Source organism: Antedon bifida, chromosome 2 (assembly GCF_963402885.1).
Source record: "Antedon bifida chromosome 2, ecAntBifi1.1, whole genome shotgun sequence".
NCBI classification, from domain to species: Eukaryota; Metazoa; Echinodermata; class Crinoidea; order Comatulida; family Antedonidae; genus Antedon; species Antedon bifida.
Window position 1 is genome coordinate 11,077,751 of NC_136227.1, and position 22,763 is coordinate 11,100,513.

General features: G+C 33.7%; 1 protein-coding gene across 1 annotated transcript; it reads right to left on the reverse strand.

Annotated features, from left to right (window-relative positions):
• Positions 1-1,629: 1,629 nt before the first annotated feature.
• On the reverse strand, positions 1,630-5,786 carry LOC144835157 (interstitial collagenase-like). The gene is made up of 5 exons (XM_078690216.1): positions 5,627-5,786; positions 4,866-5,122; positions 2,783-3,057; positions 2,528-2,686; positions 1,630-1,765 (listed from the first exon to the last, which is right to left on the reverse strand). The coding sequence occupies exons 1-5, from the start codon at positions 5,708-5,710 to the stop codon at positions 1,638-1,640; spliced, it is 903 nt and encodes a 300-aa protein (XP_078546342.1). The 5' UTR covers positions 5,711-5,786; the 3' UTR covers positions 1,630-1,637.
• Positions 5,787-22,763: the final 16,977 nt, after the last annotated feature.

Below are 22,763 nucleotides of genomic sequence, written 5' to 3' on the forward strand. Positions count from 1 at the left end.
AAAAAACAATAGCCAAAGTGTAAACATGCTATAAGCCTGAATAATAACATTTTAAAAACACAATACTCTTATTGATACAATAGGCCCTATGAAAATAGGCCTATACAATATAAATAAATATAACTCTAAATATAGACCGATTAAAGCCGACAAAGCAAAATTTCTTAATACCAAACATTCCATCACGCTTTATAATCACAACAAACATACTGCGTCGCTATCACAAAATGAATCGAAGCGATAAGACAGAGTTGTTTGCTGATTGAACCGTCCCTTATATTTGTTGCACCGCCCTTTATACTGATTGGACCGCCCTTTATACAGATTGGATCGCCCTTTATACTGATTGGACCGCCCTATATACAGATTGGATCGCCCTTTATACTGATTGGACCGCCCTTTATACAGATTGGATCGCCCTTTATACTGATTGGACCGCCCTATATACAGATTGGATCGCCCTTTATACTGATTGAATCGCCCTTTAGGCCTATACAGATTGGATCGCTCTTTATACTGATTGGACCACCCTTTATACTGATTGGACCGCCCTTTATACAGATTGGATCGCCCTTTATACTGATTGGACCGCCCTATATACAGATTGTATCGCCTTTATACTGTTTGAACCGCACTTTATACTGATTTGACCGTCATTACGGATTAAACCGCCCTTTATACTAATTGGACCGCTCTCTAAACTGGTTATTATACTGTACCATGGACCTATAACAATTTTGCCTTGCTCTATTTTAAGATCGTGGTAATAATATTATTGATACAGCATTTGTAAACATTACCATAAGTATAAAACTGACTCAAAATAACAATAGGGAAGCCATGATTCGACGTTTCGATCTTATTTGATCATCATCAGTATGATCATCACTGATCATGATCAGATAAACATCGAATCATGACTTCGTCGTCAGTTTTTGTTATTTAAACATAATCAGTGCATCTATTGGTTTTGTAAACATTATTTCAAACGGATTTTGTTTTCATAACGTAATAGTATTACTGATACATCCAGCGTAAATATTATTTAAAACATATATATATTTTTTTAATTATCATTTTTATTATAATTATTTTAAAATATTGCAATATAGGCTATTCTGTTTAAAATAAATATTTAAAAAACATGCAACTCTGCTTCCTTCCCATTCATCTGAGACGTTACGCCGCCGTTCCCTACCTTTGCAAGAATAGAAACATGTAAATGGAAAGAAATATGAAAAGAATAAAATGAAGGTGTCGAACACCTATTATATGGTACTTCTCAGTGGTTGAAGGCATTATTTTTAACTAAAGCTTCTTTCTTTTGTAATTCATATACAATACACTCATAAAGGGCTAGCCCTTTATCAACAATACAGTAATAATAAATTAAATTCTATAAATCATAATTATTTAATTTAACTTGACTAATAATGACTTGAATAATATAGATATGGATGATATTACGTAACTATTCTAGGTATGCTTATTGTAACATAGTTTAAGCTTGTTATAGATTTACATACCAATGCCATAACGATAAAGTAAGTTAAAATGTTAGCTATATATACGATAGGGAATTGAGAAAAGCTAAGGAAAACACTGCGGTAAACCTGACAGTGTTACGTAACAGTACGCTAATCAATTATTATTTTCTTCCGTCGACAGAGACATTCTTCGTTTTCATTTGAGTCGGTAGAAATAATTGTTGTTGAATCTGGAACTGTTGGTGTCGTGGAATCTGCAGCAACATCCGGATTTGGTCCTAAAAAAACGATGATTATGGGCCTTTAGTTGTGTTCTTAATGAAATAATGATTCTAAAATATCACATTAGGGAATGGAATTAACATCTGAACATACACTGTTTTGTGATTTATTTATTTATTTTTTGTTGGTTTACTTCGTTAAACAATTATTAGTTACACGTCAATGATTTATAATTGTGCGTAATTGTATAAGATTTGAATTTGTTCAAAGTATAATTTCTTATATTAAAGAATATAACAACATCACGCCGATTTTGTAACCGATATGTGGTTTTGAAAGTAAGATTTTACCAATGGTATTTCCTTTCGTGGTTTTTAAATTTCGATATTTGGAAATTTAAGAAATGTCTGCGTCAAAAAATGATCAGTTGGATCAAATAGAAAAAGGCTATAAGGTAGTCGAGAGAAAAAAAAGTCACGACTAAAGTAAATAGCTTTGATATTCATTTCCATTGCATCTGCTGAGTTTTTTCTACGCTCTGATTGGAAAAGTAGAAAATACTCTAAAAATACTATTAATTTCGCTGAAGCAAAAAGCAAAATAAAAGAATCAAATATGCATAAGCATACGATAAGCTGACGCTGTCGATTCGCACGAACAGAATGTTTCGCCTACTGGAAAACAGGCTTTACAACGAAATTGGCAGATGTGTACGTCCTTTCGGCATGTATTCAATTATATACGTAAATTATATGAGTTTATAATTATGATGATGATAAATATATTGACGAGTTTATCTCATCCTCCGAACCACTTACCGTAAACATATTGTATGCCATCAATGTCATCTTGTGATAGTTGCAAGTTAGGGCTGTACACTGGGTAATATGGATACATTACTGCCGTTGCGTCTGTGGAATGGTTAAGGCCTAAACTGTGTCCAAACTCGTGTACAGCTACATAAAACAAATCAATTCCTACAACAAAAGTAGTTAATTCCAATTATCATTCGTTATGCAATCATGGAATTAGGCCTACACTTGAAAAAGTACACACGAATTTACAAATCCTACCTGGTGCTCCATTAAGTGTGAAATCCTCGTCTTCATCAAAGTGTACATCTCCACCTAAACCAGTATCGGGGTAAAACGCATGCGCAAGTACACCAGAAGGGCCATCAAATGGAAAATCATCTCCATGCTCTCCAGCTTGAAACAGAATTTCAATATCACCATTTTCTGAAACTTCTGTAAATACTAACGGTGTGACGTCACTCCAGAGTTTAAGAGCACTTTCAACAGTTTCCCTCGTTTGATTCTCAGTCAGGTCGGATGAATAATTCAAGAAACTTTAAAAATCGGAAATGTTAAAATATGAAGACTAATTACGAATACATAGGCCTACTAGGCCTACAATTTACAACAATTTTGTTCGTTTGAAAGGAAAATGAAATATGACACTGACGAGTACTGATAGAATTGAAAATATGAGGTTCAATACATTATTTAAAAAATATTAATAGCTGGGGCATTGATAAATGAGAAAGAATATGACTTTCTGCCACCTCATGTAAGCTACATCCCACAATCCTGGAAAATAAATAAGCGTCTTCATAGCTGCGCATGCGCCGTTAAGCTGACTATTCTAAAATCATATATTATTATTAAAACTAAATTATTTCCCTGCATACGAAAAAGACATACATGATAAAACACATTTCAAAAACGATATATTAATTCAAATTTTAAAATAACGTTTTTTCAGTACCTTTCTTGAGTCAGATTTTGATTTTCAGCAATATAATTATAATTTTTCGTTAAAGATATATTGCTCCCTTGAATTAAAAAAAATATTTTTTGTTGTTGACTATGCCATTTTGATGTCACATAGTTAATAGTTATTCACTTTGACCAAAACTTGGATGGCCGAAAAAGTATTTACCTGAAAAATTGTAATTTAAAGCAAAAAAACAGAGAAATTCTTTCTCAGACAATTGGTTTGGGTTAAATTTAACAGTTTAAAAACAAAACTTTATACAAGTGAATTTTTTTTTTGGTGCGGATTACCTAATTAAATTGATTTTGTGCTTACACATTCAAAGTCTGATTTTATAAATCTTTATTTTTCATGATTTTGGGGGACAATGCATCTTTAATAAATCCTCAACACATACACGTCAATTGAGCGATCAAACTGCGCATACGATTTATAGCATAATTTCCATTTATCATGTTTACTTGTACGAATTTGAATTTAATGTATATATAGCCTAAAATGTTTATTCTAATAATAAAATGAATTGATATATTTCAATACGTTTAATGTTTAAAATGTAGTCGGTTTATTTAAATTTTAATTTGAACGAAATCAATACAAACAGGGCCAACGTGATTTATTTTAACATGTAATTAACTAAGTAAGAAAAAAAAGTTAAGCTCGCTTTATCATAAGCACACAACGCAAAACCGTAAGCGCCACGCAAATAATAGAGAGGTTTCGCAATCTTACAAATACGATAACGAAAACGGATACGTCACAAACACGTATTCGTTTTCGTAAGCCAGTAAAAATCTGTTTCGCATGGCAACGAAATATTGAGGGCGCCGTCCAAAATATGACTGCGGTAAATTTGAGCGAAGCACGTGTACGTGTTGCTTGGTGCTTGGCTGCCTAGGCCTAGCGTAACATCAAAGCGAGTGAGGACTTTAAAAACTGCTATTTATCAAAATTGACATAGCATTTTAGTAAATTACTTTAGTAAATTACTTTCAATAAATCTATAATTATATTATAATCATGAATCGTTCCTGATTCAAATTCAGAATGTGCAAAATAGACCAAAAACTATACTCGTTTTGTAGTTACGAATATGACTGGTGATATTCGTCAACACGAATACGCTTTACGAATATGAATTGGGGATCAGCTCAAAAGTTTCACAAATGTGTGACGTATCCGTTTTCGTTATCGTATTCGTAAGGTTGCGAAACCTTCCTATCAATTGTGACACGATGGATCATCCGAACTGTCGCGTCGTGATTGGTCTACATCGTTTGTCTGAGTGAAACCAAGCTGTAATGAGTGTCCGTACGATGGATAAGAATAAAAGCTTAAATTTAAAATTTAAAAAAAAGCAATCTGAAATGATGGACATACCTGTAGGTTAAGGATGTGGTTAACCACCTTTTCCCACTCCATGAATATCTTAACTGCATGTACGACTTCGGTTCTTCTATGTCCTTTAAGCCACATCTTCGTTTTACCATCATAGCAGATGTTTCCTCTGTCATAGTACCAGTTCGTCTTAGATCTAATGTAGTTTGAAACAACAGAATGCCTTCACGCAAGTCACCGTCCGAACGTTCTTTCCCGTCTGTTATTGGCCTTAGATAGCCAAATCGTTCCAAATATGCCTAAGATTATCATTATACCAAAAAATAGAATGTCATGGTCGAACTTTGTCGATCAGACAAGTTAGTCTCTTTCTTTTAATTAAGTAAATCCCATTAAAAATCAGCGCTACTGTATCAACTGTTCCCAATTCGGCCAAAACAGAAAACCAGTCACAACTTAGATTGGTCAAATTACTTAATACATTTAAGTGATAATAAAGCTTATACCCTACTACTATTGTTATCGCTGTATATCAATCGAACAATCATAAAAAAAAATCATTACGTAAAAACAGTCAACAACCTGTTAACAACATAGACCTAATGATTTATTTCGGCAATTGAATGAAACTGTACCATTTAGATTCAATGCTTAAATGTCGTAAATATTTGTTCTTGCTTATTCCATATTTGTATATTTTCTTTCCTGTATTTTCACTTTGGACAAGTAAATAATGATAGAACTACAGCTTTGCTTCCTTTTTTAATGATGTTTCTAATAATATTGTACAAAACGTTACTTACCTCTTCAGACTTTGACAATCGTCTGCTAGAGACTACTGTAATGTAAACAAAAGCCTGCGTCAAATACACAATTAGTTTTACCATGATGTCAAACCAGTATGACTACTACACTTAGACTTATAAAAAATACAACATGGATAGACTAAAATATGGCTGTTTTATGGGTCTCGATTTAGAAAATAATAAACATAAAATCAGTAGGCCAAATATTTTGACTAATTGTTTACATTTAATTGCACACACAACTGCCTAGTTATGCAATTATAAAGGTATCATGCAGTTGAAGGGTTGGTATGTATTAAGTCAATATACTTTGTATAATTATTTTTCCGCTCTGTATTCACCAATTTGTTTAATAGCCACGGCCGTGTTGCTATCAAAAGAATGTCATCACGCAACAAAACGTATTTTAAATCAATACAAACGTCTGTACTTAACCTTGAAAACACTTGACTTCGTCTCCAATCGTTTATGCTCGTTCGTATAGCCTCTGTAATGGTCTCTGATTTGAGGTCTAAATGAGCAATCGGTTAGCTACCTTGGTTTGCAGGATGCGTTTTAAAGTTAGATTTAAATTGAGAGATAAGCACAGGAGGTATTAATGTTTATTTAGGCGTTTTTCGGTGTCTGCTTTGATTAACCTGCGATGTGTTTAGTATGGTACTGTCCTTTGAACAACATTTAGCCATATTACAAATTGTTAGCACCAGATTTCTTCCAGTCAACAAAACAAAACAATTAGACTTAGATAACGTATAATTGATATGCAAATGTTATGTTACATTGTATTTGTAATTGTGAATGTTTTCAACAAATTTGAAAATATGCCAAGGTGACAATTAATATTTTAAAGATTATTGAAAATATCCATATAAAATTAATCTCAAAAGGTTTATAAGTTAACAAACGATTCGTAAAAACACTACTGTACTATTCCATTTGTTGGTTCCGTAAATGAGAATAATTTCCAATACATCCAGCTCTATGTCGTTAACCAGCAATTCACTTTGATTTTAAACCATGTTGTTGAAAACACAATAAGGAAACTTAAACTTAAATTGTGTATTTAACAATAAAACATAGGTAAAATATAATTTCTAATGATTTATTTATTACATTTTAAAAATATTTATTTTAATTTACAAAGTCAACAAGGAAAAAACAATTTATAACAAAATGTTAAAAATAAAATGGATAATATTTAGTTCATAAAAAATATATATAGCATCTTATAAACATTTTAATACATAGATATAATATATAATATAATTCATTAGTATTATTTATAAACTGTACATAGCTAATATATTTAATTCGGACTATAATAATTAATACTGCTTAAATTAACTTGTCTTTAAATGTATGTATAACCTTTATTGTAAACAAACCCCATATGACCTACTACTAGGCCTACTAATTTAATTAAACATTTCCATAACACGATTCGATGATATAATTAGTTTCGCTATGAAGGAGCACAATTATGGAGCTCGCCTTGCCAAGATAAGAACATTCGTAACAATCCTTTGATTTTATGTCTGGCTGCGACAAAAACCACAATACAGCTATATGTACATTATATTCTCCGCGGCGCGCTGTGTGTGTTAAGGGGCGTGTCATATTTTTTTTGAAAATAATTGTCTTTATTTTAATTGTAAAATTGCATTTTGAAACTGTTTTATCTTGATAATTGTTTTGTAATATTGTTTACCCTATACAAATTAATAAACGTAACACCATCACCGTAAACAAGAAAAGCTTCTTTAAGGTGCTTAATTTGAGTATTTCTGAGTTTAAGCCAGGTTTACAATTTACGGTATTCCACACGATATTCTTTATTAATACATGTTTTCTTCCGCTAACCAGCGACGCCTGTCATATTCCTATAACAAAATTACAAAATAAAATCGTTAAGCAATTGCCGTCTACAAAGGCGTTTGGAACGAAGAGGTGCACATATTAAGGAGATTTGAAAATCTAAACTTAGGACCTTGAAGATTATTCATAATCTTCTCTGAATCATTAAGAATGTTTCTTCGTTTTAGAATTATTACCTGGTATCACTGGTGGATGTCATATCTAGAACACTTACATACAATTAAGTAATGCTTTTACCATTATGTGTAGGCATGGAGTGTGAAAGTGTCTAATTGTATTAGTATGCCCATATATAGTTTAGTAGGCCTACTATTACCAGTGCTACTGCAACAGTATGTTTGCCAATTTGTTAGGCCCAATCTATATTACATGTGTATGTTATCTAGTAACTCACCAGTTCATTACCAGTAACAACATACGGTCGTATCACCTCGTCATCGCCTCTTCTGTAGTTATTATAGTCCTATATTTAAGAAAAACGATATATTTTAGATTATTATATAAATGTTTTATATACAATTTGACAGCCCTGAATGGATTTAAAGCAGTCTCTGCCTACTTCAAGCGCGAAGATAGGACCAATTTTTATTTGGGTTAATTAGATTCTTAAATTTTTTGTGCTGGCGGTAGTTATTCTCCTTCATGCCTGATTAAATATTATACGTTAGGTCTTTCCTAATCATGCATGGAAAAGAGTAACTAGCACCATCATACTTTTACTGTAAGTCAATAAGCCTACTTACACGTGCTGTATAAGCCAGTCTGTTCTTGTAAAGATGAAGCTGTTCAGAAGTCGATGATATGGAATCGTTATCGTAAATATGTGACATTCCCGACCTAAAATAATCGATGTCTTTAATTTGACGGCGTTTTGTGATAATAATGAACAACACCACAAGTGCAAAAACCACAACAAGTCCAATTAAGGTAGCAAGACCAATGATTATGTATACAGCTAAATAGTCTGAAATAAAAACAAAAATATATTGGTGATAATGTTATCAAACTCATGGCCTTATTTTAAAAATCTATAGCTAGCAAAATTCACACACAATTTCCATTAGTTAATATAAATGTGAATTGGGCTGATACGCATGCGCACATAGATCTATGTTTTTTTTAAAGCAACCTAGCTGTGGGTCTACGAATCATCTGTGGAATACTGACATGCACTCAGCCTGCTAAATGAACCATGGCAGTTGCTGACATAGCCATGAACACTAATTAAACCAGAAGAATGTAATCAGTTCCACATTGGTTTCAATTGCTATTTTAGTACTAAAATATTAGAGAGATATCTCTAATTGCACACCGTTATTTTTACGCTACAGATTCTATGTCTATCAATCTTATCCTAGTTTCAACGTCATCAACTTACTATTGGTTTCATTTTGACACGTTTCTCCATCGTAACCATTTTGGCATTTGCATACAGGTGATTGGCCGCTGTCATCACAGGTTCCGTTATTTTTGCAAAATCCATCGCAAGTTAGCTGAACTGTGAACAAAATAAGACGCATTGCATCATATGTCAGGACAGTCCAGAACGGAAATGATTGGTTAATTATGAAATGAAATTGTATTCAAAGCAGACACAGGGAAGAGAAAATCACACGTTTATTTATGATTTAGTTGCACATAAAACAATTACGCGTATAATACCAGAAAAAAGAACAGGCAACATGTTTACTGTACTTTGGAATGTCACCTTGCACTTGTTCATCTATCATTGAAATTATATTTAATGTATGTTATAATAATAATAATAATAATAATAATAACCATGAGTACATTAGTAAAGATCTAGATATTAACTCGTCACCAAGACAATTTTTAAGCTAAACTTGAAACTTACGTTCAACAGAAAGATTATCTACATTAACTGCAAAATCTGTACCCGGTAGAACACCATTGTTGGTGTCAATAGCACTAGTGAGTTCTGTTTGTAGAGTTTGAGCAGTAGTAACAGAGTCTGGAAAGGTTAGTAGAATGTCCGCAATGATACTGCCACTAGAATACCGCTCCACGGTACATGTCGACGGGGGATTGTTGATTTCTCCACTTTGACTTGTGATGCTTGTGATCTGTAAAGTACATAATTAATGTTAATCAGGTTATACATTCTAGTATAGTGTATAATATTATAGTATAAACAATCAATATTTATCATAGTAAAGTTTACATACCGATGTACAGATAGTATTTCTATACGTCACACTTAAGGTACTTGTCGTGTCGCTCAGTGAATCAGTGAATACCGCTTCCACATTTCCAAAGTCAGTTATTGTTATCTGAACATTAAATATATCACCTGAAATACAGAAATACAATCATGCAAACGTATTGTTTCTGCCAAATAATGAAACATTAACATTGTTTTTTAAAGATTTCATAACGAAATCATAATAACAACAAACAAAATATATGAAGCTAAATCGAAACCTGTAAGTTAAGTTGTCTTAAGTCTTGGGTCTTAATTATGTATCTGTCAACAATCTTCAATTTAATACATTAACTAAAAGAAAATATTTCCAAACATATGAGTGTACCTCCTACTGTTGTAGTGATCGCCTCTGTTTCTGTTCTTGCCGCTGTGACAGTTGTAGCCTGTTTTTCCGTTGATGGAACTGCGGCACTGGTTGTCTGTTTTGTTGTTGATGGACCGGCGGCAGTAGTTGCCTGTTGCGGTGTTGATGGACCGGCGGCGGTGGTTACCTGTTGCGGTGTTGATGGAACGGCGGCGGTGGTTGTCTGTTCTGTTGTTGATAGAACGGCGGCGGTGGTTGTCTGTTCTGTTGTTGATGGACCAGCGACAGTGGTTATCTGTTTTGTTGTTGACGAAACTGCGGCAGTGGTTACCTGTTTTGCCGTTGACGGAACTGCGGCAGTTACCGGTTTTTCAGTCGTAGATACTGGAGTAGTGATGGGTACCTCGTTTTCTGTTGATGTCACTGCGCCAGCTGTTGAATGTTTTTCAGTTGTTACTGCATTAGTAATTGACGAGTCTCCTACTGTCGTCATTCTTGTAGTTGCTTCAATTTCTACGCAAAGAACAATCCACAATAATTATAGATTATTGGAAAAAAACTCTTTAAAAAACATTATGTTTATTTTTAATTCTCCTCACACATTATTATATTAGGAATTATTTTCAGTTGTTTTGCAATTTATTCTTGTATCTAATTTTACGTGCTGGCAAGTTCTCTATTTTGGTTCTCTTACTTTAAAACCAGAAACAACTGATTTTCTCTTTTATATATGCCTCTATTATCATACTTACGTACCTACACACATTTCTTCCTCAAGAATGTAACCTTCTAAACAGGGACACGTAAAACCACCATTACTGTTCAAACACTCTGAATTTCCAGTGCAGTTATGGGTTCCATTTATGCACTCATTAATATCTGTAAATTAGAAATAAATTGATTGAATATGATATAAGTCAAACAATTAATTAATTAATTCAACTAAAAACCAGATGTTTTATTAAAAAAAAACGTTGTTTATTTGCTTTTATGTGGAATATATACCCTTGTTTGTTTATTTAGCATTTTGTAACTTGTTATTAAATAACTTGTTATTTAGTAACTAGCATCTAGATAAGAAGTGTTTTCTATACTATTAAAGAAACATGTAGACGTCGAATGTTATTTTACCAATTAACAAACAACTAACCAAAACAGTTTATGCCATCTCCCATGTAGCCACTTGGACATGTACAATTATAGCCTCCAATAGTGTTGGTACATATCGACCGTACACCACATGGGCTTCCAGTCTGGCATTCGTTCACGTCCACACAAGTGGTTCCATTTCCGGTCCACCCAGGCAAGCAAGTGCACGTAAAAGTTCCTCCAGCGTTTTCACAATCAGCATTTTCATCGCAGTTATTAAGCAAAGTGTAGCATTCATTTATATCTAATATGATAATATAATATGATTAATTATGGAAATAAATAAGTTGTTGGTCTTCCATTGCCACGCAAGGAGCACTTAATTTGCATTCAAATCATGATAAAATCCTCACAAAACTGTATCTATCCTAGCACATTTTGCTTTAATTTAACTGTTTGGAGGACTGGTTCCTGTCGAAACTACTTATCTAGCATCATTTTCTCAATCGGTAGTATCACATAATTACAAAGATTTAGTGCACGGTCTAATTTGTGCAAAATAGTTCCCAGCAGTTTGATATCTGATCTATAATGGCTGACGTTTGAATACGTTTTTGCTTGATTTGGCGAATAAAAATTGACTAATGTAGCCTAAGCATAGTATTAGGCCTATAATGGCATTGCATTTTACCTTCACAGGACGTGCCGTTGCCGTTAAAGCCATCGATACACTGACACGTAAATGACCCAAATGTGTTGGTGCAGACTGCATTTGTATCACATGGGTAGTCAGTTAAACCACATTCATTGGTGTCTGAAATTAAAGTAAAATACATATTAGCATTAAGCCTTGTTTGCACTGGACTTATCTTTAAAACTTTTAAATACGATAACTTTATCAACTTTCTTTGGATACTTTGTCCATTGTTATCACTTCGATATTTTTACGCATTTTTTTAATATAGTTTTACAAAGATGTATCCATGATTCACATAATATTGTGTTTAGTCAGCGTCGTAAGTTTTACCGAGACCATGGTAATAGTCAGGGAGTAAAAGTAACCATTGGACTTGGTAAGTTAACCCTTAGTAATTTATAACCAGTGTTCGGATTGGACTTTTCTTCGTCACGTTAGCAGACGACTATGTTTATTTGACCAGTCCAGTGCGATCGAATTCCAAAGCCTCTGGTTTCGTCCAATCGTATCCATCACGTACATTTTTTCTCCTCTTTATCCATGCAAAATGACTTTTCGATAACACCTGTAAAGTTTATGATCCCACGCCACAATATTTGACGGAGACACAATTATCTGATTAAAATCGATATTGCTTATGCAATAGTACTTACCAGTGCACGTTACTCCATCCCCATTAAACCCAGTGACGCAAGAACATACGTACGATCCGTTTGTATTTAGACACGTAGCGTTGGGGCTACAGTTGTCTAGCATCAGAGTACATTCATTTATATCTGTAAACCAAACACTGTTAATTTAGCAATTGTTAAACACAACACGAATGTACCGGTTATGAAAATCTACATCTCGACTGAAACTCATTTATGGTCCGGTGATTTAGGACAACGAGCCAGTAGTTAAAAGATGTTATGTTTGAGTCAAATCGTAAATAAGTGTATATTTTATTATGTTACTTGCATACAATACATACCCATAAAGTTATAATACATATATAATCCTTTTTCAATAAACCCACTACGATATTAGTTAACCCAAAGTAGCAACTATTATTTCTTATGATGTAGAAAATGGTTTTAGTAAACTTACTATGCTCTATCAAATCTTAACTACTTTTTATTTTCTCTTACCATTACAGGAGCTGTCATCAGCGTCCAATTCAAAGCCTTCGTAACAGCTACAGTTATATGAAAACAACGTGTTGGTGCAATCTTGTTGACAATTTGCAGCGCCCGATAGGCATTCGTTGTCATCTTAAATGAAAATTAATATATTTATGTTTAAAGGAGTAACAATTTCATTTATAATCCTATATTGTGTAGTTATTGTACAGTAATAATGTCCACATATTACATACAGGTATAATATAAAGCTGGTTTGAGCTTAGGTGCTGCTACGTGTCTCCAGCTTAGTTTATATCTTTGTAATTTGTGTAACGACTACAGTCAAGTTTCAACTATGCTCTGTCTACACTATCAAACTAATTGACACACATTTTGTCACATAAAGTTTGACTGTAGACATAGCTCAAGACTCATAATTCAGACTTCTTTGGAATGCATGTACTTTGAAGACATTTAATAGTTACCAAAACACTTAAAACCAGTTCCAATCAAACCATCCGGGCAGTCACCACATGTGCCATTTGCTGAAGGTGCTTCTTCGTCGGTGCAGACGACACCAGGGTAACATGGTTCACCTGAGCAAGCATCAAAGTCTTCACTACAATTTGTACCAGACCAAGCCGGTAGACAGTCACACTCAGCAACCTGTATATATGATTTAAATGTAATATTGTTTGGCCTACATTACATTAATTTTTCGAAAACACAACGAATGCTTCAACATTTAAAATAAGTATTTGGTAAGTAGTGGTACTTGATTGTGGTTAATAACCCTCTTCTACCATGAACCCGAACTTCTAAAATGTATAGAGTTTCGACCAGTAATGGTTATTGCACACAAACCTCATTTTTTGCACATATAGACAACAAACTAGACTTCTCTAACAAAGTCAGTATTATAATTATTATCTTTCTTGTTATGAATTGTCGGCATTTCCATTTTTTGTTTCGAAAATATTATATACAGGTATAATATTATGTATTTGTGATTTTTTAAGTATTGAAATGATATATGTGCCAAAATATTTGTCTTTTTAATTCAAAATACGGCCAAAGTAGCAACGAACTTACGGCATATTGATTATTGAGAATGTCCGAACCATCAACAAGCCTTTCAAAATCACAAACACCATCATTAAGACATTCACACAGGATAACGTCGACTGGAAAGGCGGCTACAGAACCTTTGCTGTCAGTAACAGTGAAAGTGAGAGTGACGGCATTTGTGTTCTCAGGTGTCCATGTAAAAATTCCATCTACATCAAAAAAAAATATCAAACATAATCTCAGTGCATACCCATCACACCTGAGGTAAATTTTCAATAAACGCCTTGACGGTACCATGCGGTCATTGCGTGTCTCACGAATATTCCACGTCTACTAAGCGTGTTACTTGAGGTTAATGAAGGACTTTTGGTACCTAGCGTATTAGGATTATAAAGAACAGTTTAAATTAGACTTTTATTTATAATTATATTTCCATTACCTTGATCGACACCAGCTCCTGGAACTGTATCCTGTAATCCATATTGGATATCATCTCCGTTTGGATCAAATGCATTGATTCGAATGATATGCGATGTACCTACTGTAGCATGAAGCTGGTTTGAGTTGACTACAGCGCTGGATGGGTTAATTGCTACAACTTCTGTTATGTTTGGTGGAAAGTTTGCTGTGAATTAATGTCGAAATAAAGACTTATTTCCAGAGATTTGCAGGTATAACTTTTCACTTATGATTACCAATCTGAACTTAACTACAGAGCTGAATGGGGTAATTGCTACAAATTCGGCTATGTTTGGTAGAAAGTTTGCTGTAGCCTAAATTATTATCGAAATATATATATATATATATATATATATATATATATATATATATATATATATATATAAATCCAAAGGCAAATAACTGAAAAAAAATGACAATGCTGTGGGTATCAGTGGCTGGATCTCAATGGAGATACAAATAAAAAAGCGAAAAGCTAAATCAAAACGATAAAGTAAACAGCCAGAAAAGTTAGCAGAGCTTTCGGGCAACACTAGCCCTTCATCAGTGCAAGTGAGGGAATTTGGATAAAGTCATAGCATATGAGTTGGCAAGTGCTGCCTGGGTGGACAGGAATAAAAGAAATATAACAATAGAAACAGCGTGTTGAATAGTGGGTGGAGACTGAATAAGAGTAGAAAACAAAGAAGGTAGCTTGGTAGAGATATAAACAATTTTGGACTGGAACTAAAAAAAGCTAAAATGGTGGTAAATATTGAAACTTAAATTTTGGTAGTCAATGGAATAATTTTACCGATCTGGGAGTATGTTCCTAATGTTAAGTCCAAAAGGTTTTGTGGTTTTAAGTAGTAATTCCCAGTGGTTTTCGTGGTCTTTGCGAGTTTTGTCGCTCCATTTGACGTCGTGGTCTATTGCAATAACTCTGAAATTTGCAATCGAGTGACCAGCTGAATTAAAATGTTCGGCTACAGGTTGATCAAGCTTTAATGTTTTGATAGCTGATCTATGTTGTGTCATTCTCATACGGAGAGTGTTTTTTGTTTCTCCGACGTACTGTTTGCCACAAATATTACAGTATATGAGATAAATGACGTTTTTGGTTAGACAATTAATTGATTGTCTTATCCGAAAAATGCGGCCAGTTTGGTTACTCTGAAATTTTTCAGTAGAATCAACCAATGAACAAGTTTTGCAAGATTTGCCGCAAAGGTGACTGCCCAAATTTTGGCTGTCATGAGAGTTAATTTCACTCTTAAATTTGGATCTGACTAATATATCACGAAGGTTGGGAGGTCTACGAAATGCAATAATGGGTGGTTCCGGAAAAACAGTCCTGAGACGTTCTGTGGACTGTAGAATGGGCATATGTTTCTCAATAATAGCCCGTAATGGAGGCAACCTAGGGTGGTAGGTTGTGACCAATGGCACTCTGGTCGATTTTTTTGGCTGACGTGGTTTGTACGTCAGTGTTTGACATCGAGGAATATCTTTTGCTTTCTTTATAGCAGTTTCGATGTATTCCTTCTTGTAATTTCTATTCCGGAGATGTCCGGTTAGTTCTTCGGTACGATTCTGAAAATCTAAATCTGAAGAACAGATACGTCTGATACGTAATGCTTGACTGTACGGTATGTTTTTAGTACAGTGTCGGGGGTGACAACTGCTAGGAAGCAGGTACATATTTTTATCCGTGGGTTTACGGAATAGGTCAGTTTTGAGTGTACCATTTTCTATGGTCACTATAGTGTCCAAAAAATCAACGCTACTAGTGGATTTGGTAGCTGTAAATTTGATAGTTGGGTGGGCTGCATTAATATTGAGAAGAAAAGATTCCAAATTATCTTCACCATGGGTCCAGATCATGAAGATGTCGTCAATGTATCTAAACCAAACAAGTGGTTTATTTGGTTGGAGGGACATAAAATTGGCCTCAAATTGTCCCATAAATAAATTTGCAAAAGATGGCGCCATTTTTGTGCCCATCGCTGTGCCATGAATTTGAAGATAATGGTCATTTCCAAAAATAAAATTGTTGTTGGTTAAAATCAACATGACCAGTTCTCGTAAATGAGCTTTAGTAGGCGTTTTGCCTGGAATTTGTATGTAATTTACCGGGTATATGAATCATCATATTGTTAGTGTATCAACCCTGCTACTATCTGTATGATAAATCATTAATGCATTCACATTCACATATAATTATTCTAAGGTCTACAAATACATTGGTAATGAGTTGTTACACGGCAAAGCAAGGAAGATGTTCACTCTTCTTTTGATAAAGGTTGTTTGATTTTAATTTACCTAATTCTCCAGCGTCCTCGTTGTTTTTGTCGCTGGTTTCTAATGTATTAAGTCCAAACGAAAGGTCACGTGTTACTAGCGAATCAAATAGACACTCCGTATTATCACCACACGCTGCCAACGCTTCTGTATATATTGTCGTGTTTTGGTATTTTTCTATCAGCTCATCAAGAAAGAGTGGCTTGAATGTTCGGTTATTGATCGTTTCCCATGATTCATCGGCAGTGTATTCAAACAAGGTTGATTCGTTAGTTGTTCTCCCTGAAAATAAAACAGGACAAAGATAAGAATATAGGCCCTATTGATAACCGTTCTATTTATGGTTATATTATACGGTAGTTTTTTTGCAAAATAGAATCGTTTCACAATTTGGTATACACGTTTGTGTACTGGTAACTTAAATATGTATTGTACCCTAAAAGCATGAAAAATGTAGCTTAATAAATCCGACTAATTAATGGTCAATTTTTCATCTTTAATATAGTTAATCAATTTCATACAAAACAAGTTTAGAAAAAATAATGTTTTCACTTATAAAAATACAAAATAAGTTCAACTAAAAACCTATTGGTTGGCAGCCAATTTGACTATTTCTTTGCTTTAAATTGTAGTTGTTTAAATATGTTGTGATTGTAACATTAAAATTGCATATTCAACAAAACAAATTGTCAGGAGGACAATAGGACAATACATCTTTAAGCGTTTCGAATAGAGACGCAACACAGGGACGTATACGCAACGTACGCAAATTAAAAACATTGTCAGGCTATTGAAACAATTTCTAGAAATAAATTATAATTTCAATACGAGAACTTTATTATTTTGCTACTTACATGTGAGACCAAACTCATAAGCAGAACTTTCTGGCAACGAACTGTTGTTAGGTATTTCCAGTATAGTTCCATTTGGAAACGTAAGGTCATCACTTATATCATCGTTCCAAACACCTTAAAGACAAAATATTTACATTAGTTTTTTTGCTTATTAAACTGTTAATAGAAATAATATCTGCAATTGACGTACTATGACTGTTTTCTGGCTATATTATTTGTCTTCTAACGTGTTAAGGCATAAACACAAATATGCATGACTTTATGGATGAACATTTATGTATGAAAATTGTTGTATGATTTCAGGTTGTGAACCTGAAGCCCTGGTTTCGAATCCCATCGGCATTGTTTAGTTTTAAAAAAATATTTAGATAGTCATGTTCTTTATTTTTTATTTTTTTTTATTTTATTCAATTTCCAGGTAACATACAAAAATCATTCACTTATATTCGGACAATATCTTGTAACTGTTTAACAATGATAAAATAATTAATCTCTTGAATTATCAATGTTTGCCACAGACTTCCGGGCAAAAAAAAATAGGTTTACCTCATTATGCTATGTAAAATGAGAAAACAAACAATAAAATATATCAAGAACAGTGTGTCGATTCTACCTACCATATAATCCTTTGGTTTTCCCCTTATATTCCTCAGGTACTGAGAGCACTACATCCAAGACAGATGATGTTAGACCAACAGATATAGAAAGTCCAGAACTCCAGGTCACCTGAACACGGTATCCAGTAGAATTAGTGTTTGGGAGACTTATGATTATTTCAGGATCGTTTGGTGGCATATATGCACCTATTATTAAAAATAACTTTTTTTTAATTAATTTAATATGTCTTGTATGTAACAGTGTGCCTACATTAAACACCCAAATAAAAAAGACTGCAACGCGTCACCTTAAAGCGTTTGTTTGACAAAGAAAACATTAACAAATATTGCTTTATTCATTCATTTCTTTTATTTCCGATAGTACTGTACATCCATATACAAACAAACAAAAAACACCAGGAAATTAACTATATCATCTTTCCACAAAAACAACCTAAAATATCCTAAAATATCAATTTGCAAAAATGCTGATGCAGGTTGGATTGTGGATTATGTCTTTATGTAAACTTATATGGCAAAAATTAAAATAATTCAAACAGTACTTTACCAGCATTCAGTATGGTTTTATTCAAATAAAAACTTCCGTTAATAAGTATATCAAAATCTGTTGCATTATCGTTCAGTGTCATTTGAACCTTTAATATAATAAAAAAAATATAATAGGAAGTTTAAAAGAGAGAATAGTGTAGGAGGACATAATGACATAAGACTATGAAGACACAACATATTTGTATGTTTTATACTCAATAAAGCATGATGCAAGAACTGATTAAAACTAAGCATTGATAACTATGAAACATTTTTGTTAACAAAGTTCCCATTTACAGACGATGTTTGACAATAACATATATTCAATATGAAACATCCAAAATTGAGAACTAACTAACCAACTAACGAGAAACATAATAATGAAAACCACGTTTAAACCATTTTAAGGAATCAGAAAATAAATAAACTTCGGGACAAGAAGCAACAAATTCAAGTACTGAATGATTTGGAATTGTTAGGAAAATGTAACCAAATAGAAAGATAATAATAGAATCATCATTGACCCTATATCATTACAATGTATGATCAACCATTCTACCATGGATCAACCCATATTGAAAGAAAGTTTTGATAAAAACCAGTTTTAATGAAAGCTAAATAAGTTAAAACACCTGTGAGTTACCTTTGAAGTGCCATTTTCCTGAGCTGCAAAAGCGGTAAATGCTGTTGCCTGTACAGATTCATCATCGCTTTTTGGAATCTCCATTCTGCCTTGCAACACAAAGAAATCGTCATCGATCGTCGCTAAAATAAACTCACCAAGTCCATTGAAAGTATACTCAAACTCATCCAACGTACGCATGTGGGGATCTCCAAACATCCATCCTAAAATTTTACACTTTGTGGTTAGATCATTTTAATTATTTGATTCTTTTTCAAAGTAGACGCAGACAACAGCCTAACAGTGCATGCACATTATAAGAGGTTTGTTTATTTTGTTGTAACAATGTGGGCCGTTTGATTTCATGTTTATACAAATATGTTTCAATTATGTATCTATTCCTATACTAATGAACTATAAATACTGTATTCATGAAGGTATAATAATTCGGTCATTTGCCCCGATCGAGTCACGTTTTGTGACTGCCAGGTAGCCTTCTGTTCGTCGAATATTCTAAAGACATACATTAACATTGTTGCCGTGTTTTATAACGGTTAATGTTATCTAATAATATAGTACTGTATACATACCGAAAAATGGCGGCCGATAGTTAGTACATGTGGCTTTTGGCCTGACTTCTGTATAAAGATCACAATAAGATGGATCATTTGATTTCTCACAGCAGGTATATCGCGGAATCAAATCTGAATCTGAAATACAATTTAAAGGTTGTTACATCAATTGACTAATTACCAGCAAATTTGAACATTTGTGTTAAAATTACAAAAATGTACAAAAATGTTTCCTTTTATATAGAATATACACTAACAACTTACAAAACCAATTATAATAGGCCGTAGAGTCAAAGAAAAAACCCTCGATATATTGGTATTTTTGTACAAAGCTACTGGCGAATACATCAGTTCCGTAGCCTTCAATAAGCGACCCATCATTGCGATAACAACATCGGACAGTACTACCAAACCAGGCAAATCTTGGTTGAAAGCAAAATTGTGTACCTAATAGCAAACAAAAAACATACTTGTAAAACTTAATATTTTCCCTTCCAAACGTTCGCAAAATATCTTTTATGGACGCCGCCTCTTTTAAGATTTAATTGCTTACATAACCGCATCAAAAGGGTAAGATAACGTCATTACTAGATAAAGGTTCAATAACAATAATACTGTAATGTCCATCGTACGTAAGCATTTATGTTGGATGATTTTCTGAAACAAATGTAATATTTAGATAACTCTAAACTAGGTAGACGTACCAACAGCATTCTCAATATCATTGATAAGATCGTCTGAAAATGTCTGACCTCCTACATCGTTTGCAGCTTCCAACCTTCCAGGCAATCCACGATGTGAAAAGCCATATCTAAAGTCAAAAAATGCCTGAAATATACTACAGGGACACGTTTGAATACTGTTGAAATCTTCATATTCAGTCTTTCGCCAATCTGTGCAGTACTGTCGGTAGTTGATAGTCAGGTCGTTGTTATCCTCTAGCCTGTAGAACCACTGACCTTCTAGGCCTGTGTTACCGATGATATCAGGGTAATATCTAGAATCTTCAGTGGGAAAGAAATTTGAATTTAGCTGGACGTTGTTCAATTCTCCGCCTTTGCCAACACCATAACCGATTACCAGATTCTTTTCAGAAAGAATTCTTGGATTCCATTGCATTCCCCCAATTTCGTAGTTGAAAATGACAAAACTGTAAATTCCATCTGTCATAAGTGCAGCTTGAAATGTTGCCGTCTGAAATGAAGATTAGGCCTACGGTAAATGGCGTAAAATAAAAGCAAACTGAATTTTCTCCTACGGCCACATGTTGGTAAATTGTTTCAGTTATACTACGTCTATGTATAATTTTCTGATTATTGTATTTTCATCTTCTGATGGAACGAGACCAAGAGTTATAATGAGCTTTGTACTCATAAAACTTACAGTTGAACCCGTTATAATCGTTGTTACTGTAGCCATTTATTCGCTTAAAAGAAAGCGTATGATACTTCTGGTATTAATTTATAGTAGTAAATTAAAGGAATATGTGGCCGTATTCACCAATCATAAAAGCTTGGTCTTCACTTGTACTCAATTAATCAATTTGATAATCATGATGTGAAGAATCGTAACATCCGAAGTGACGCTTTTAAGATATTTCGCATCCATATGCAATTAATGATTAAGGTATCCAAAAGAGTATGGAATTGTTTGAAGTGTTAAGGTAGTATGAATAGTGAATTACAGACACATGGTCCTATCGTCTCATCACCTTACATTTTCTATATTGCTTTCTACGGGAAATTGCGGCACGTGATCCCAAGTGACCAATAACAACCATTTAGCTTCAAAATCTGTCAAAAGACTGTCGTCGTTTATAAATGATCTGGTGCGATTTGATGCTGATCTTAGCATATCTGAATTTTCAGTATCATAAACCTGTAAAGGAAATATAAGTATAGGATTAACTAGTTTATTGTTGCCATTCATTTCACGTGTTTCTGGTTTTAGATTAAGTTTATCACTAAAGCAATTGAATGTAATTTTAAAATGTAATTCAAATCTAAACTGTCTCTAAAATGTGAAGGAATGTTGCCGAATACATACCTGATAATAGACATTGCCTACTTGGTCATCTGACAAATCTGAATCCGCCCAGAATGGACAAATTAATTTATTTTCATAACCCTCATTAAAGCCGCCATCAGGAGCATTAGCAAATCCATATTGCTCTTCATTATCTCTTGTCAAAACGATCACACCATTCTCAGTTAACTATATTTAATACAATTACATAGATAATAATACTTAAGTTAGCTTAAGTTAACACACTAAATAGTGTGTCCTCATAATGGATACTGAGTTAACACACTGAACAATGTGGCCTCACATTTGATACTATGGCCTAACACTGAATACTAAGTTAACACACTGTAATGATCTCACACTTCAAATTGAGGACTCATAAGCCTTACGGGATAGTGTTGGTTTACACTTAAAATACTGAGTTAACACACTAAAATGTGGCCTCACGCTGGATACTGAGGACTAACACTGAATAGTGAGTAAATATACTTATGGTGGTATCATACTGGATACTGTGGTTTCAAATATTGAGACAACACACAGAAACGTGTGATCTTACACTTAGTATTGAGGACTCATAAACCTTACTGAATAGTGCTGCCTTAACATGGCGATTGAAATAATACGGTAATTAAAATCAAATAATGTACTTGCTTACATATAGATTATAGAAAAATTCTCCGAAGTATGGAAACCCGTTAGGTATCTGTATTATTGGCGAGATAATTTCTGTTAGAATATTAGTTGCCACAGATCTGAGGTTGGTATCCCCATTTTCAGGTCCCCAGTGAAAGAAGAAATCAGCTGAAAATAACGA

What these genes read in the sequence shown, in the direction of transcription:
- LOC144835157 (XM_078690216.1), bottom strand. Translation starts at nt 5,710, where the DNA reads ATGGTAAAACTAATTGTGTATTTGACGCAGGCTTTTGTTTACATTACA. An exon ending in GATTGTCAAAGTCTGAAGAG is followed by an intron (nt 5,123 to 5,626) that starts GTAAGTAACGTT and finishes TGATAATCTTAG; the next exon opens with GCATATTTGGAACGATTTGG. An exon ending in TGGCATACAATATGTTTACG is followed by an intron (nt 1,766 to 2,527) that starts GTAAGTGGTTCG and finishes TCGTTTTTTTAG; the next exon opens with GACCAAATCCGGATGTTGCT.